At 58.7% G+C, this 17,787-nt stretch overlaps 1 protein-coding gene and 1 long non-coding RNA gene across 3 annotated transcripts; both read right to left on the reverse strand.

Annotated features, from left to right (window-relative positions):
• Window positions 1–233: 233 nt before the first annotated feature.
• LOC309850929 lies at window positions 234–3,638 on the reverse strand. Of its 2 annotated transcripts, XR_014304534.1 has the most exons (3): window positions 3,501–3,638; window positions 2,991–3,096; window positions 234–1,122 (listed from the first exon to the last, which is right to left on the reverse strand). It is a non-coding gene; the product is annotated as an uncharacterized lncRNA (long non-coding RNA). The 2 variants fall into 2 exon arrangements; XR_014304535.1 differs by lacking the exons at window positions 2,991–3,096; window positions 3,501–3,638 and adding an exon at window positions 1,381–1,872.
• Window positions 3,639–4,856: 1,218 nt separating this feature from the next.
• SOCS3 (suppressor of cytokine signaling 3) lies at window positions 4,857–8,344 on the reverse strand. Its single transcript, XM_082705518.1, has 2 exons — window positions 7,859–8,344; window positions 4,857–7,252 (listed from the first exon to the last, which is right to left on the reverse strand). Exon 2 carries the CDS (start codon window positions 7,162–7,164, stop codon window positions 6,487–6,489), a length of 678 nt encoding a protein of 225 aa, XP_082561644.1. The 5' UTR covers window positions 7,165–7,252; window positions 7,859–8,344; the 3' UTR covers window positions 4,857–6,486.
• Between the last annotated feature and the right edge of the window lie 9,443 nt (window positions 8,345–17,787).

The raw sequence follows: 17,787 nt of genomic DNA on the forward strand, positions 1-17,787 counted from the left end.
TGATATAGGTACTACGTAAGGTTTTCTGTTCCAAAGGAAGAGTGGAGATTTGGGGAGCAGGGAGTGAAAGGAAAAACATTTTCTTGGGCGCCTGGGTGGCTCAGTGGGTTAAGCACTGGTCCTGATCATGGGGTCCTGGGATCAAGCCCTGTGTTGGGCTCCCCTTCTCCCTCTCCCTCTGCTCCCCTGCACTAGCTCGTGCTCCCGCTGTCTCAAATGAATAAATAAAATCATTAAAAAAAAAAGGAAATACATTTTATTGTATAATGTACATAACAAACTAGCATTCTGGTTATCTTCTTCCCCTTCTTCTTCTTTTTGTAAGTCTAGCCTTGAGTCCGCCTTTCTCTAAGGCTGGGCCCGGTCTTCACTGCGAGTGGCAGCAGCGACGGGTAAGGAGGAGTGCGTGGAAGTTTTAGCATTCAGAGCCCTAGTTTCTTTTCAGAAGAGAGCCTGGGGCCTCTGGTTCTCTGCAGTGCAGCCTTCCAGACCACTGCTGTTGCTTAAGGCCGTGCTGCAATGCAGAGCACTCAGGAGTGGGAAGTCCAGAGTTCTCCCCGCTTCTGGGAACAGCCCCCCATCCCCCTCCCTGCACCAGCTTCCACAGGCAGTCCTCATGACAGTGGGTCAGGCTCACCCGAGGATTTCACAAATGCCTGGCCTGTTCCCAGCACAGCGCAGCTGTGAGGGCTCAACACCAGGGGCTGGGGGGAGAAGGAGTACCGTACTCCTCCCAATGGGGCCCCCTGGTCTCAGGCCCAGGGCCCAGGGGCTGGAGCCCAGCAGGAGAGGGAAGGGCTGCACTTGCCTGCGCTTGTCGCTTGCCTGGCGGGGTGCGGGCAGTGAACCCAGGCTTTCCCTCCCAGCTGACTTCCCAGATGGGCTTAGTCAAGGTTCAAGAAGGAAATTCCCCATCCCAGGAAGAGGGGAGGATCCAGGCTTGTCTTCCCCGAAGGCAGCACGCAGTGGTCTGAGAGTCACCTGGAGTGATGTTGAGTATGCAGCTTCCCGGAAGATCCCCAGGGCTTCTGATTCAGAAGGAGCCCAGCTTGCAGTCTGGAAGTCAGCAATTTCATCCTGTCCCTGGGGGCTGGCTGCAGGTGTTTCCATGCTTCAGGGGGCCTGAGGAGGGTGTGTGTGAAGGGTATTTGGCTGAAGGAGCCCTGGTTTCTCAGCCAGAGGGCGTCCAGCTCCCGTTCTCTTTCTAACGGGCCCCATGACCTTGGAAGAACTGCCCTGGTATTCTGGGCCTCAGTTTCCCCATCTCTGAAATGGGTGCATTCTGCCCTGAGGGTGGGGTGATCAACTAGCCTGGTTTGCTGGACTTTCAGGGTGAACTGGGACAGGGCGGGGCAAACCAGGACAAGCTGGTCAGCCTACCCGAGGGTGGGGCAGGATCGTGGATGTGGGGCGTACTGGAAATGTGACTTGAAGATGCATCTTTGGGGTCCTGATAGCAATCTGTAATTATTGTATTTATGGATTTACTAGTTCATTGTCACTCCCGGTCAACCTCAGGAGAGAAGGGCAGTCAGGGCCTTGTCTTGTCCCACATCCAATCCCCTGACGCACTGGACGTGTTCAATAGCTGTTGAGTGAGCGAATGAGGGACTGAGGGGCTGGGGGCTGGGGGGCTCCCAGGACGGGATCCCCGAACAGAGAAGGGTGTGCCCTGGGGGGCGGGGGGCGGGTGGGCCACCGGAGCCAGGCTGGAGGGAGATTTGGCTCTCCTGGGGGGAGAAAGCTTGATTCACTTCTGGCCGGCAGAGTCGGTGCTCTCTGAGCAGCTCCCCTCGGAGGGGTCAGGGACCCCCGGTGACGGAGGGCCGCCTCCCTCCCCCAGGAGCCCCGGGCGCGCTGGCCCACCCTCTCTCCTCCCTCTCCCGCCCCCCCTACCCCAGGGAGGCGCGCCTGGCAGCCACCCCGTCGAATTTCCTGGCACTCGGCTGAGAATAAACAGCGCTCCGCGCCTGTAATCCCGTTGTCACGGCGACCGCGCTCCGCGGGGCGGGGGCGTGGCGGGGGCGTGGCGGGGCGTGGCCTGCCCTGGGCACGCACGCTCCGCTGGGCGGCGGCGGCGGCGGCGGCTCGGCGGCGGCGGCGGCGGCGGCGGCGGCGGCGGCGCGGGCCAGGGAGGTGCCGCCCGCCGGGCTCAGCGCGGACATTCTTCGCATAGCTCCGCCAGGGCTCCCGCGGCGTCCGGGAAGTGGCTCTTCCTGGCAGAGGCCGGCTTGGGAGCGACGCGCCCGCCCGCACGGCGGCAGCCCGCACGGGAGGGGGCGGGACGCGGCGCGGGAAGGTGCGTCCCGGGCGGGCTCTTCCCACCCTCGACTTGGGTCTCCCGGATCCGCCCCCTGCACGTGGTCCCCCACCCCCGCGGACTTCTGTCGGTGCTCGGACTCCCTCTGTGACTCTCTCTCCCCGTGTCTGCGCCTGGTACCCTGGCGGTGCCCCCTCCCGAACCTCCTTCCTCGTTCCTTAGACTAGGACCCAACGTGCAGGCTAATTTTCCATCTCCAGCTCCCCTGGCTGGGGCCTCCTTCTCTCCCTCCCCCCGCAGAGCAGGCCTTAGGTTTCCCGTTCCTGGCTCTAGCTCATCCGGAGGCCTGCCCCAAAACAGCACCACCGGAGAAAGGATAGGGCCTCTTGGGGGCGGATTCAGAAGCCAGAAGCAGCATGATAGGGTTGGGTTGCAGGGCCTGGAAGCAGCAAGCTCCCCTTTCTGGGGGTCAGGGACCCCCAGCTATGCTCTTCTTAACCCCATTGAGGCGTGGGTGCCTGCTCAGACTTCTTAGCACATCTGGGAACCAGGCACACTCCTCTAGCAGCCAGGTGAGAGCCCCCTGCCCTTAGGTCCCTGGGAGAGGGTGGGCTCTGTCCCCAAGAGGACTGAGAAGTACAGAAAGATTTTTGCAACAGGAGGGCAGGATGAGGAGGAAACACGGGAAGGAACCCTGGGGGGCAGAGGGATGTAAGGGAGAGATTCTTGCCTTGGTGTTGCCACTATCTTGCTGTGTGAATGTAAGCAAATTGCTTTCCTTCCCTGGGACTCTGCTTCTTTGTCTGCAAAAGTAGAAGGCTGGTCTAGTTTGTGGTCTGAAAACAGAGAGACAAATAAATAAAAGTGTGGGAAGAAGGATGGGAAGCAGGCATCCAGGGAAAGGAGTCTGGGGTCTTCCTGCCTCTGAGTTTAACGTCGGGGGTGGCCAGGACAAGGGCTCTCTCCTGGGGCAGAGAAGATCAAGCCCTTTCCATCAGTGCCCTGCGAATGCTGGGCATCCTTACTCAACGGCCTTCTGGGCCAAGGACTGGGACTTAGTGTGCTCTAGGTTCCAAGGTTCCAGGGAGTCTGTCCTTCCAGCAGCTGTGCAGCTCTCTGCTGAAGGCCGATGGTGGCTGGCTGGCTGGCAGACCCCTGCTCAGGGAAGAGGCTGCCTGGAGCTTCCCAGGCCCCACTGGGTCCTCTCACCTGACTTTGTGCTCTGGGAAGATGAGCTTACCTGGGTCTGCAGTCCCATTTCCAGAAGCAGTGGTCTCTCTGAAGTGGTTCCTACATGCTCTGTCCACTCAGTAGTCTCATGCCTAGCCTGGTCCTTTCTTGTCACTTTCCATTATCTCCCCCCAAAGTCTAGGAAATGGGAAAGAAACATGACTATTTGCTCCTGGTTGCCTTTTGGACACAGATTCCTGGAGCAGCTTATGGCAGGGGGGTGGTGGTGGGGAAGTAGGGGGGTGGGGGGTGGGGAGTGAGGCCTCCTGCGTTTGTTTCAGGCATCTGAGGTTTGAGGAAAGTCCTGGGGGCCCCTGACTTGGGGATAACACTCATCTCTGCAGCTGTCAGGTTTGGGGTTTGGGGGGGAAGAAGCAGGGAAGAAAAATGTCACAGAAAAAGTATTTTTTTTTTTAATTTTTGAGCACAACTGTAATGCTGGAAACCTCACCTGTTGACTTTGTGGGGAGATGTGCAGAGGGGCAGCCCTGGGCACATACTTAGTGCTTAGGGAGGCAGAGAGAATTCATGGGCTTTGGAAACCAGATGCTCCCAGGTTCTAGTTCTGTGTCTTCTCCCACATTCCCAAGTGGTGTGTCTGTGGGCAGGTTGCTTAACCTCCCTGAACCTAAGTGGCTGCCCCCCTCCCCGGGGGACAAATATTTACTGAGCACTGTTCTAGGCATCAGAATTGACCAGCATAAGCCCCCAGCTCCAATGCTCCCTCGTGTCTAAGAATACGGCAGTGCTCACACCTGCCTTGTGGGGCTGGGAAGGTTAGCGGGATAGCTTCTAAGTGCCCAAAGGGTGGGAGCGACTAAAAATAGGCAAATAGATGCTGTCACCAGGAGGCCTGTGACTGGCCACCGCTCAGGAGGGGTGTCCCAGGAATGGAGGGAGGCAGTGTCCCTGGGGATCACCCTTCCCCCCACCTCCCATGAACCGGGCTGTGCTGAGGTCACGGGTCACCGCCAGGACCCTGGGAGTCTGGGCTTTCTCGGAACACCTCCTTGCCAAGCAGCAGAGCGCCTCTAATAGCCTGGAGTCTCTAAAAGCTTTGACCACAGCTCAGCTTACTCCCTGCAAACCCTTTGAAGGGCTTCCTTCGAACTTGCTTTGCATATTCTGGTCAGATCTGAATCAGACTGGCAGGAATTACCCCTCTCGGTAAAGCCGGGGTGGCTGCTTCGGCTTGTCAGTGACGTAGTGAAGCCGAGCTGTCTCCACGGCAAGGAGGCGCCCCGGACAGCCAGGGGGAGCCTTCACCTCTGCGGCTCCCCCAACCCCACCCCTGGGAGGCGGGGTGGGGGAGGTGGGGAGAGAAACCAAGGCAGGAAAGGGGCCGGGAGGAAAAGGCTTCAGTCGGTTTTCATTAAAAAATAGTGCTCTTTATTATAAATTACTGAAATGTTTCTTTTTTGAGTATAAATATAAATATGTGCAAAGTTTGACTTCCACTGGTAACTTGTTGGGTTCTTCAAGCATCTCCTAACAGCCTCGAAGGCCTGGGTGGGGGAGGGGAGAGGGCTGGAGGTGAGATCTTTATAAAAGACAGAGTGACTGAGGCAGATTGTAAACATTATTAAAACAAACAAACAAAAAGACCAGGAAAAAGAAAAAAAAAAAACCTAAACCAAACACCCCAACACACAGCTGCCCCAGCCAGCCCAACACCTGACACAGAAAACTTTGTGTTTGTTTCATTTTTCCCCAAAAAGAACAGTTCCAGGTTAATTCCATCGCTGCTACATTCCTGTTAAAATTTTCACTGATCAGTGCTATTACAGAGCTGGAGCGGCAGGGGTGGCGGGGCCCCAGTCTCTCCGTGACTTCCTGCCTGTGCCCTTCCCCCAGGGGAGGAGGGCCGTGGGACCTGGTGGCTCTGCCCTGCCAGAGCCCGGGCACCGGGAGGCACCTGTGACTGGCCACTACCGAATGGCTCGAATTCTTCCAGTGCGGGGCTGGAAGGCGTGGATTCCTCACCCCCCCCCTTCCACCTCCGCCCACCCCTCCCCCCACGCCGAGCGGCCGGCCCCGAGGATCCCTTGGCCTCTGTCGGGATTGGCTGAGTGTGTGGCTTCTTGTGTGCCAGTCCCTATCCATGGGACAGGGAGCATTTAAGGCAAATCTCCTAGCCAGACAGTCAGGAGGCACAAACTAGAATCCCTCATCTTCTCTGTCCGGAATCTGGGGTCAAAGCTGGCTCATCTCCATCTTCGACCTGCCCCAGGTGCCAGACGATAGAGCAGGGGTGGGGAAGAGTCATTGACCTGCCCACCCCTTCCCCTCCCAGTGCCACTTCCCCCTTAAAACGGGGGTCCCGGGCACTAACTAGATGGACTCTGCGACCTGTTTCTGGTGGCTGTCCCAGAGACCGGGACAGAACAGACCCCTTCAGGTCACCGCTTGCCCTTATCGCCCAGAGCCATGGGAGGGGCACGCAGTCGCCCTCCTCACCTGGGGGTGGGCAGTGGGAGCGGCCAACGCCATGGCCAGCCTGCAGCCCTGGGGCCCTGGGCGCCCTCTCGCGCACCCTTTTCCAGGCCAGAGACCTGCTCGGGTTTAAAGCTACCTTTTAAACCAAATCAAAGAGCAAACAAGTTCCGTTGGAAAGTTTGAAGACTCCCCGGCAGTTCTCACTAGTTCAACACTCCCGCAGTGTCCCCTGTTTGGAAATGCAGGGGGAGTCGAGGAAGCGAAGAGCTGAGAAGAGAATCCACGGCTGCCGTCGCGGTCCCCATCGGGCCAGCGGGCTCCTCCGGAGTAGCTGGAGTGGGGGCGGGGCGCTCAGGTGGCACTCCCCCTTCCCTCAAACACATTCCAGGTCCCGCCTGCCCCATTCTGCAGGGGGGAGGGCCGAAGGGAGGGGCCAGTCCGCCCCTCCGCTGGCTCGCCCAGAGCTGCAGGGCTCTCCTGGCCGGATTCTTGTGCTTGTGCCATGTGCCACGGAGGAGAAGGGACCCAGGCTCCTCGCCCCGACCCCTGTCCTTTGCTCTTTAAAGCGGGGCATCGTACTGGTCCAGGAATTCCCGAATGGGCCCAGGCAGCTGGGTGACTTTCTCATAGGAGTCCAGGTGGCCATTGACGGTCTTCCGACAGAGATGCTGGAGAGTGGCCACGTTGGAGGAGAGGGGCCGGCTCAACACCAGGGGGATCTTCTCGCCCCCCGAGTAGATGTAATAGGCTCTCCTGGGGGGATTCCCAGGGAGCGGCTGGGATGGCGGCTGCTCTGGCACCTCGGAGGAGGGCTCGGTCGGTGGCGAGGGGAAGGAGGGGGCGCCGGGGGGCGGCATGTAGTGATGCACCAGCTTGAGCACGCAGTCGAAGCGGGGCACCGGCTGCGTGCTCCGGGGGTCGCTCTGCAGGGAGAAGCTGCCCCCCTCGCACTGGATGCGCAGGTTCTTGGTCCCCGACTGGGTCTTGACGCTGAGCGTGAAGAAGTGGCGCTGGTCCGAGCTGTCGCGGATGAGGAAGGTGCCGGCGGGCTCGGCGCTGAGCAGCAGGTTCGCCTCGCCGCCCGTCACGGCGCTCCAGTAGAAGCCGCTCTCCTGCAGCTTGCGGACTGCGTTCACCACCAGCTGGTACTCGCTCTTGGAGCTGAAGGTCTTGAGGCGCAGGCTGGTGTCCAGGGGGCGGCTCATCCCGGCGGCGGGAAACTTGCTGTGGGTGACCATGGCGCACGGAGCCAGCGTGGATCTGCGCGGCGGCGGCTGCAGCTGCTCGGCGGCCTCCGCACAGCGGCCGCTACCGCATCCCGGGGGGCTGTGGGGAGGAAGGGGCGCGCCGCGTGAGTGCCCGGAACCCTCTAGCGCGCCCTGTCCGCCCCGGCTCCCCAGCCTCCGCCGAGCGGCCGGGGCACCCCCGGCCCGGAGGGCCTCCCTCCTGAGCCCTTCCTCCCACCCGGGCACCCGGCGGAGCCCGCCCAGCCCCCCGCCCCCGCCGGCGGGGTTGCCCCACGCAGCCCCCTCCCCGGCGCGCACTGGGAGAACGCCGAGTGGGAAACTCGGGCGCGGAAGTTGGGTCTCCGGGAGCATGGCCGTGGAGGGGAGCGGGAGAAGGGCCCCCGGGACGCTCTGGGCGCCGCTCAGTCCGGTGGCCCCGGGCGGCGGGGTCGGAGAGAGAAATCTGAGGCATTGGGGGGGTAGGGTGGGGAGGGGACAGGAGAAGCCCGAGGGCCCAGCCTGGGTCTTCCGGGAACCTGGGATCTCCGGCTTCCATCCGCTCTGGCCCCTACCTCGTCCCCTCCCTGCCGGGAATGACCAGGGAAGGGGAGGGGAAACCGGGAAAAGCTCCCGAGACTAGCTGGGCCCCCCCCCCACCGCGAACCCCCGCTCCCGCCCCGCTCCACGCCGCGCCCCTCCTTCCTACCTCGTCCCAAAACGAAGTCTCCGGCCTCGGGGCTGCGCCTCCTACGGTCCCCAAGGCGAGGCGGCGGCGGCGCGGCGGCCAGCGGTGGCCCGCGCTGCGCCCAGATGTTGGCGGCCGTGAAGTCCACAAAGGGCCTCGCGCGCGCGTCCTTCGGGCTTCGCTGGGGCGCCCGCCCTGCCCCCTGCGCGTCCCCGGGCCGGCCGGCGGGGACGAGGCGAGGGGCCGCGGCGGGAGCTGGGCCGGAGCGGCGGCGCAGGCGGCGGCGGCGGCGCGGGAGTGCGAGTCGGAGCCGCCGCCGAGGCCGCGCTCGCGGGTATATACGCGGCCGCCGCGCCCCGCCCCCCCGATTCCTGGAACTGCGCGGCCGGCCTTCTTGTAATGTTTAGTCACTACTCGCAGCAATGAAAGGCTGCGCGGAGGGCGAAGGAGGGGCCGCGGGCGGCCGAGGGCGGGCCGCGAGCGGGACCAGGACCGGCCGAGACGCGCGCACAGACAAAGCGCGGCGCGAGGCGGCCCCGGCGGCCGGCGGGCGCGGCGCCAGCCCCGGCGGCGCGTTCCTGGCAGCGGCCCCTCCCCCCGCGCGCTCCGCCCCCAACTTCTCATTCACACTTTCCCCCTCCCTTCTAAGAAGGCCGGTTTCTGGCAGAGGCGGGGGCCCCCGCTCCGGGAGCGCGCGGGCAGTTCCAGGAGGCCGGGCGGGAGAGGCTCCCGGCTCCCCTTCCCTTTTTCTCAGACCTCGCGGGGACACCCCCTCGCCCCCACCCGAGCCCGCCCGAGGTCCCGATCGCGGCCCCAGGAGGGCCGGGCCTGCCGCGAGGGAAGTGGGGACACTCCGAAGCCGGTCGGCGACACTGGGGCCGGACCCGGGAGCTGGAGCGGGGGTGGGGGTGGGGACCCGGGGTCATATCCCCGAAGCGCAGCCGGGAGTCCCGGGGATGGAGGGGACGCAGCCTGCGTGGCGGCTGTCCGGCTTCAGCCCCTCGGCCCACTGCCAGGTTCTTTGGCGAGGCGGACAGGAGTGCCGCCTCCCGCCGCCGGAAAACCAGAGACCCGCAGACAACAACCGCTCTCACACGTCTGGGTCTCCAAACTTTCGGGGGTGCGGTGTGGGTCTGGCCAGGTGCTCCCTCCGGGCGGGACTGGCCCCGGGGCAAGCACCCGCCCCACCCCGCGCCCCGCGTCCGCTAGAGGGCGCCCCGGGGTCTCCTGGGGAGCGGAGTTCGGAGCTGCTCCTCCCAGGCTGGGGAATGGAAACTGGAGGGGGCGGTGGGGAGGCTGGCTCCGGAGCTGGGGCGGGGGGACCTCCCGGGGGACCCAGGAGAGTTCTCCTCGCAGCTGGAATGAGACCTGGGCTTCAAGGTCCAGCAGCCGAGGATTTCCAGAAAACAGCTTTTCAGTTCAGCCCACTTCCGGATGGCCCAGAGCCGCCAAGAATGTGCCCCGCCCTCCCTACCTCGAGTGTGGGGGTCTGGGCCGGGGGTTGGGGGGCGGTGAGGAGGTGCGCGGCGTGAATGATGGATTTGCTCTTGGTCCGGCCGGCATGGATGTGGGTGGCTTGGGCTAACCACGGCCAGCCTGATGAAGGCTGGGAAGTTTTGCAATCGGTCCCCAAGCAGGCAGTGGGGACAGACCCCTGAGGACCAGATTAAATTCCACTGAAATCGTCACCTCTCGGTACACGGGATGCCGGAGGCTTTGGGCTGTGCCCTCTTACCAGATGCCACCCTGATGAAGAAAATGAGATGGAAAGGAAGGGAGAGAGGCTGACAACAGGCATCGCGGGAGTCTAGCCCACGGAGGCCTGGCTCCTTTGGCTCTCTGGGAGGGGGCCTGTCCATCGCCTCCTTCCCTCGCCTGTCCGGACTCCGTGAGATTTGGGCAGGACACTTAGCTCTCTCTCTGGGACTCCGTTTGCCATGTGTAAAATAATCACAGTAGCCTCTTCCCATCGGAGAGCTGAGATCACAGAGCTAGAAGAGATTGTGCAGGCGGGAGTGTGCTAGAAACGGGAGGGAGGGATAGGGTCTCCTTCTTCCTCAGCTTCTGTTAGGCCCGGGAGTAAGGACGAACCCTTCTTGTTATTTTTAGTCACTTCCACAGAGAGGGAAATGGATTTGTTCAAGCATTTCTCAAATACTGGGCTCTGTGTACCAGGCATTATGCTACGTATTGATATATAATGATGAATAAGACCAGGTCTTTGCCCTCAAGATGCTTGCGGGCTAATGAAATGGATCCCCCTCTCCCGAATCAGGAGTCTGTTCTTTCTCTTGTCCAGGAGAAGGACCAGAGGAGGCTGCGCCATGACCATACACTTCTGTCCTGAGCCCGTGGAGGACAAGAAGACTCATAAGAAAGAGCCCTCGAGTTAATGGGATGAGAAAGTGCTTTGTAAATTATAATGCTCTGACACAAGTCAGGTTCATTCATCCAGTCCACAAACCTTCATTGAGTGCCTGCCGTTGCCAGGCACGGAGCAAAGTGCTGGGCAGACAGAAGCACTGGGTGAATCCTGCAAGGAGACAGGCGAGGCAAGAGACACCCCCCCCCCTGCCCTGCCCCTGCAGTGAGGACACCGGGGGGAAAAAGGGGAGATTGTGACGATGACCCTAGGATACTCTAAGAGTTCATTTGTAGGGAGGGGATGTTGGAGGGGGAAAGATAAGGAGACGGAAACATCTCTGGAACTCTGGGAATTCCAGTCTAGTTGGAGGCACTCATGCCTCTGAAGAAGAACATGGTCCCCAAATGAGCCTGTGCTCTGTGGAGGACCCACAGCAAAGGCTGCATGTCTGCTGGCAAGCTGGGAGTGGGGGAAGGGCTGAAAGGGGCTGTGGGGGCAAGCGGTGGTTGTGGGGGCTATGCCCTCCTTATATACTGATTCTGGAGACTGAACTCCTGTCTAGACTCCACTAGCCAGTAGCTGTATGACTTCTGGTAATTTACTTCCCCAGGCATGCCTCAGTTTCCTGATTTGTAAAATGGGCTGATAATAGTAGCTACCTCACCTGGTTGTTGTAAGGATTAAATGAGCTAATGTGTGCAAATGCTTAGAATGGTACCTTGAACATGTAAAATGCTCAGTGCACGTTGGCTACTTTTTTTTAAAGCACTGGGGTGTCTGGACAGAGGAGGCATGGCGGCAGCCCAGGCTGCTGGGGGGACGGGTGTGGCCAGGAATGTCTTTCTGTTTTGGAGAGCTGTGTTATCTCCTGTGTAAGACACATTCCATGAAGCCACTTGTCTTCAAACGGATTAGCCAACTACCAAGTTTCCCTTCAGCTTTCTAATATCTCCAGGTTTCCAATGCCTTGGGATGATGCAGACTCAGCCAGTGTGTGCCTAAGGCCGCCATCAGTGGCCACCACCCCACTGACCTCTCATGGATCCCTAGGCTGTCCCCAGAATGTTCCCCAGGCCTGGATCTCTGCATGTTCACTTCCTTCCGGGTGGAACTGCCTTCTACACTTTGGCTGGTTTCTACTTTTCCTTTAAGACTTGGCAGAGACTCAGTCCAAACTTCCAGGGGAGTTCTTTTCACATTGACCAACATGCCCTGTGAGTGAGAATGAGTGAGAACCTTGAAGAACCAGACTGTGGTCGGTTTTCTCAAACTTGGTACATTGAAAGTGCTCGATGAATCTTTTTTTTTTTTTTAGGATTTATTTATTTATTATTTTAGAGGACGGAAGAGCAGAGGGAGAGAGAATCTCAATCAGACTCCCCACTGAGCACAGGGCCCCATCCAGGGCTCTATAATATGACCTGAGCCAAAACCAAGAGTTTGATGCTTAACCAACCAGGCAACCCAGGCACCCCTCCATGAATTTTTTTTTTTTTAAAGATTTTATTTATTTGACACAAAGAGAGAGAGAGATCACAATTAGACAGAGAGGCAGGCAGAGAGAGAGGAGGAAGCAGGTTCACTGCCGAGCAGAGAGCCCAATGCGGGGCTCCATCCCAGGACCCTGAGACCATGACCCAAGCCAAAGGCAGAGGCTTAACCCACTGAGCCACCCAGGTGCTCCACCCCCTCCATGAATCTTTAAGAGATTGTTTTGATTCCTGTTTTCCATCATTTTCAGATGCCACTGACTGCTTATTTCTAGAGTCGCTTTTGGTTTCTTCCTGCAGGACTTGGGAGCATCTGGAAGCTTCTGGAAGCATCTGGAAGTCCCACGTGCCTTCGGTGGGGACTAATAAGCCCATTAATTTAAAGATAGAGTGAGGACTCCAACTTTGCTGGAAAAGTGGGAAAGGAGGCACTGGGCCAGTACAAGGGCACACCCCAGGAGACCCTCTTCCAGGCAAGAGAGATACCCGAAGCAGAGCCATCCCACCGCCTCGTTGTCCCCCTCCCCCTGCCCACCCGGCCTGCTGGGGGCTCCCTGGAGAAGAGCTCATCCACAGTCTGGCCCCTCTGCCCCACCCGCTGTCTTCCTGGCTTTGGGATTTAGGAGATTCCTGCCTTCTAATCTCTTCCTTTGCAGAATTTCTATGAAGTCAGGATCCCATTTCCAGGCAAAGGTGCTTGGTCATAAAGATAATACAGATTCACTCAAGAGAGAGGGGAAGTACACAGTGGTTTCAGCTGCCTGTAGGGCCCCACTTACTCATGGTGAGTGACCGACGATGAGTTCTTCCCCAAACCTCTGTAGATGGGAACTCTGGCGCCTGTGGGGTGGTCGTGGGAAGTGATGTCCCGGCCTGGCGAACACAAGGTCCCCTACTGGCCTAGACGCTCTCCTTGTCTTCTGGCCAGCCTGGGGGCGGGCTGTAAGGTTGCCATTGTTCAGAGGCATGGGTTAGGAGACTGGCCTCAGACCACAGGCTTGCTCAACACCAGGCCCTCGGCCTCTCTCTGTCTTTGACCGGTGGGTTTCCTGTGGCACAAGAGGGCAACCTGGGTTGGCCTACCCCATGGCTTTGTCTTGCTTATTCCACATTGACAGTGCACAGGTTAGTTGACTAGGCCTGGGGATGGGAAAGAATCTGGTTCCTTCCCTCTGCAGCTTCTAGTCTAGCGCCGGTACTTAAGAGGGGCGCAAGGCAGTCAGGCTTCTCCTCTTCTTGCCTCCCCGCCCCCCACTGCCACTTTTCCACCTAATTTGAAGAGGATGTGGGGGGCCTGTCTCATCAGACCTCTAGGAAGCCAGGTCCCCTGCTGTGGCCTGATGCATCTTGTTCCCTGCCTAGCGCAGCCCCTGTGGTCCTTGCTGGAGGAGGGTTAGGGCAGACGGGGCCTTCCGGTGTAAGGGGGAAAGGTCGAGGGAATCTCACCACAGGTGGACCCTGCTCTCTCTCTCCGCTGCCTCTGACAATCCCCAGAGGCAGGCCAGGGAACCCAAGACAATGGCCTGTGGCATGTGTTCCTGCTGGGAGGGGCAACAGCGCTACTGAAAAGGTTTGCGGCTCTCAGGGCTGGAGCCGAGGAGGAGTTCTTTCAAGCCTGACATTCCAGGCCCAGCTGGCCTCTGGCATTTCCCAGAAAAAGTGCCGAGGGAGGGGAAAGAAAACACTTCGCCAACCCACCCGCCCACTCACCCACCCTGCCTTTTCAGATTCCTTGTTCCCTCTGGGGCTTGGGCTGGGCCAGAGCTCCAACCCCTGCCCCGGGGGGCCCATTCTTCCCCCCCTACAGAGGGTCCGTGGGACGGTTGTGGGTCAGTGGGGGAGACTTTAGGAGGTCGCAGAGGGTCTGAAGGGTGTGGGGTGCCTCTTGCGGGGAGGGAAGTTTCTTCCCATAGCTCTGCGAGGAATCCACAGCTGTTCCAAGTTCTGAGTTGGGGGCAGAGAGCGGGGCAGTTAGCTTCCAGCTGACTGTCTCTCTTGACCCCAAACCAACAAACCCTGCTCCGTCTGGGGCTGGGGTGGGACTCGCCTCCACTGGCCCTGCAGCAGCCTCTGTGCCCGCGCCCGCACTCAGGAACAGACACCCAGGCAGCGGGCAGTTCTGGGAAGAGGCCGTGGTGAACCATCTGGGCTGCAATGCAAGTGAGGCCTGGCCCAGCGCCCAGAGCTAAAGTGGCAGTGCCCAGGAGAAGGAGAGCCTGGCGAGGGGGGTGAGGAGTGAGGCTGGCTCCCGGGAGCTGTCCCTGGGCCCCAGATGCCCAAGAGCTGGTGGAGGACCCCTGGGTGCAAGGCCTACAGTAAACCAGGTGCCTGCCCCCCCCCCTACCTGGAGCAAGGCAGCTGGGAGCCTCTGACCCATGGGGTTCTGGGGTCAAGCGTTGCTCACCAACTCACTTGCATATGCGTGGAGCATCTGAATTGAGAGCCCATGGCCTGTCCTAGGCTCCCTGCAGTAGCCAGATCTCCATGGGGACCTAAGAATGCCCCATCCAGGGGTAGGACAGCATTAGAAAGGTCCTTGGCTCCCCCACATTGTGAAGCATGCACTGGAAGCCACTTTGTCAGGCACGGAATCTTGGGCCAGTTCAAAGGAGAAATGATACACCCTCCCTCTGGCTCCCAAGGTCTGGAACCAGCCACAGGGGCAGAGAAGTGTGTCGGAAGGAGTGGGAGGTGGGGTACCTATCAGGGACGGGGTGAGGTTGAAAGCATGACGTCATTCCTTCCCACTTCTCCCTTTGCTCATGCTGCACTCAGGTGATTTCACACTGCATAGCTCAGAGTTCTCAACCTAGGTACACATACTGCCCCCTTCCCAGGATTTCATCCGCCTCCTATATTTGTAAACAAAATGCTAGTGGCAGTCGAGATTTCTGGGTAGATGAGCCTACCCAGAGTCACTTCTTGCTCTGGAAAGACTTATTTCTACGAAATCACTCACTCGTTCATTCACTCGTTCCTTTAAGGGATAATTTATTGAGCACCTACTACATGTCAGAGGTTGAGCAGGGTGCCCAGAATTTATCAGTCTGGGTCCTCATGAAGCTTAGATTCTTTCCAGAAGGACAAGATTTGGCCACAACTGATGTCATGATTAATTAATTTTGACTGCACGAGTGCTATAAAGGAAGTCCCGGGGAGGGGGGGGGCAGTTCTGTGTGAGCATATGATGGGGAGACGGAATCTATCGGGGGGACAGGCGAGGGGATTCCCTGAGGAAGTGACACACGCAGGCTGATGGGAAGCTGAGGCCTGGAGGGGTCACCTGACCTGCCCATGTTTCCCAGCTTGTGGGTGCCAGGTGTGAGCGGAGCCCGGGACCCTGCACACCACCGGTGCCGGCTTCTGCCGCCGAGCATCTTCTCTGCGGCTGCCCTCTGCCTCTCTCTCCTCCCCACCTACTACAGGTTTTGGCTCCCTCCTTCTGAGCTCCACCTGAGGCAGCTACAAGCAGACAGCATGAGCATATCACCCTCCCCTGAACCTCTGAGAAGTGGGTCAGGGACCTTCTCTGAATTTTGGAACTTCAAAACTTAAAAATCATTTTGCAAAGAGGTAATACAATCAAAAGGTACAGACAGATGAACTGTGATGTTCTACTATTACCTTGTCCTCCCACGGTGCCTGGGACATTTTTTTTATAGACCAAAGACACGCATGAGGTAGTAAATTATAGGCTGAACACGACCGCATGCATTGGTTGGATTGCACAGAATTAAAAACAAGTTTTTAAAAGATTATTTATTTACTAATTTATTTGAGAGAGAGAGAGGAACACGCGCATAAGCAGGGGCAAAAGCAGAGGGAGAAGCAGATTCCCCACTGAGCAGAGATCCCGAGATGGGTCTTGATCCCAGGACCCTGAGATCATGAGCTGAGCTGAAGGTAGGCGCTTAACCTACTGAGCCACCCAGGCGCTCCTAAAAAAATTTTTTGAGACAACGTTTAAAAATCTGGAAATTTCACATTCACACCTGAATTTGGAGCTTTCTTTGGAAAAATTGGATGATCTGGCATCACTGGGTCTACATTCTGGCCGGTCTCCCCTGGTCTTTTAGATGGGACCTGGCCTCTCCAGCTCAGCACAGGGCCACTCCCAGGACTGGCCTCCCCTCCCTGCCAGGAGCTCCAGGCACTAAGGCAGCAACCCCACTGGGCCTCAGTCTTCCCACCTCCTCTCTCAAGGAGAGCAATGGGCATTGCAGGGTTTACTTTGAGTATCTCCTAAATTCCACGTCACTGGCAATCAATCACACCTGGTCCCGAGAGTCTCATCTGCTTGGGCCTAGTCTGCTTTAGCCTCATCTCGTCAAGCCAGACCTGTCCCAAGCCTGCTTCCCATCAAGCCAGACCTGTCCTGAGCTGGCTTCCCATGCCAGGCCCAGGGCACACTTAGCCTCTTGTTTCAATTTGTCCCCGGGGGCCAGGCAGGGACTGGCCGGGCAGAGTGGGGTTCTTCTGGGGAGCCCCCTGCAGCTCGCCTTGGCTACCCAGGCCGGACCCAGACAGCCCGGGATTCCCTAGGGCAGAACTGGCCACGGGCCTCTGTGGTTCCTGCCGCGAGGGACTGCTGCATCGGGAGGAGATGGGCAGCTCCGCGCTGGGGTGACGTTGGCTGCTTGCCACGCCACAAGAGGCTGAGATTCCCCTGAAACTGAGGGCTGCGTTGATCTCTTGCTAGCGACAGAGAAACAAACCCGCACGCTCTGCCCAGGAGGCATTTCCAGAAATTTGGGCGCTGGCTTCTTGTTCGTGAAATGCCAGATGATCCCGGACCTCTCTCTGGGGCACGAGGCCAGGAGCATGTTGAGCAAGAGGTGTTTTGTTTTGCAGATGACAAGATTTTCGACACTGAGAAGTTGAAATGATAAATACGAGAACCTTGACCAGCTCCCCACCCTACCCTAGAAGTGGCTGGTTCGAGCTTCTGTGCTTGGCACATTTGTTTTCCACAACTTTCAGCTTCTCTGGGCCTCCCTCCCCAGGCCCCTGCCCCGCCCCCAGCCCCAGCCCCCTGAGGTCCCCAGTGCAGGAAGACCTCATCTCATCCATGCTTGGGGCCTTGTGGGCCTGGCAGGCCTCCCGCCTGCTCCCCAGCTGTGGCCACGGGAAAAGATGTCTTCTGAAGCACAGATTGGCAAACTGTGACATATGGGCCTGCAGACTGGTTTTGTTGATCAAGGTTTATTGGAAATAGAGCCGCGCTCACCACCTTGTCATGTGCGTTCATTCAGCCGGGGTGGGCCGAGCCTGCTTCTGTTGGCAGATCCTCCTGTTTGGGAGGTTCAGAGCACACAAGGTGCTAGGGGCTATGGCATGAGATGCACGGTAGGTAGTGGGGAGACGGGCAAAATGGGTGAAGGGGAGTGGGAGATACAGACTCCGCGTGATGGAATGGGTTAAATCATGGGGCTGAAAGGCGTAGCATATGGAGTACAGGGGATGGTATTTTAATAGTGTTGTAGGGTGCCAGGTGGTATCTAGACTTGTGGGGAGCAGGGCATAAAGTATAATGGAGAGGTCGAATCATTGTGTTGTACACTTGCAACTAATGTAAACTTGTGTGGCAACTGTTCTTTGATAAACACACAAAACAGTAAACCAATCAATAAGATTAGATCACAGTAGGTAATAGGCAGAATAAATGGGGCCACGAGGTGTTTGTAGGGGGAGCACCGAACTCAAATGGAGGAGAGGGGTTGGGGGGATATAGTTGTGAGCAGACAGAACAATTAAGCCGAGATCACCAGGAGGCAATGTGTGTGTGTGTGTGTTGGTGGGGGTCGTTGGGGAGCTTGAAGGATTGAGAAAAGACAGGCTGGTGAGTCTGGGCAGTGACTCAGTGGAGGAATGGAGGCAGAGCCCCCAAGGCTGGCTTCATCCTGTCCTCATCTCTAAGCTATGTTCCTTATTAAACCAGACTGAGCCCCCCCCCCCCGAAGCAGCAAATCAGGCCCCCCAACAAACTGACAGAGTTTCTCATCACCAGTGGAAGAAGATGGGTTGACCCACCTCCCCTTCCTTGAATTAGCTAGCAGCCTTGTGGCTGAAAGAGACCCTTGCGCACAAAGTAAGCT

The sequence above is a fragment of the Mustela nivalis genome (assembly GCF_964662115.1).
Source record: "Mustela nivalis genome assembly, chromosome: 17".
In the NCBI taxonomy this organism is placed as follows: Eukaryota; Metazoa; Chordata; class Mammalia; order Carnivora; family Mustelidae; genus Mustela; species Mustela nivalis.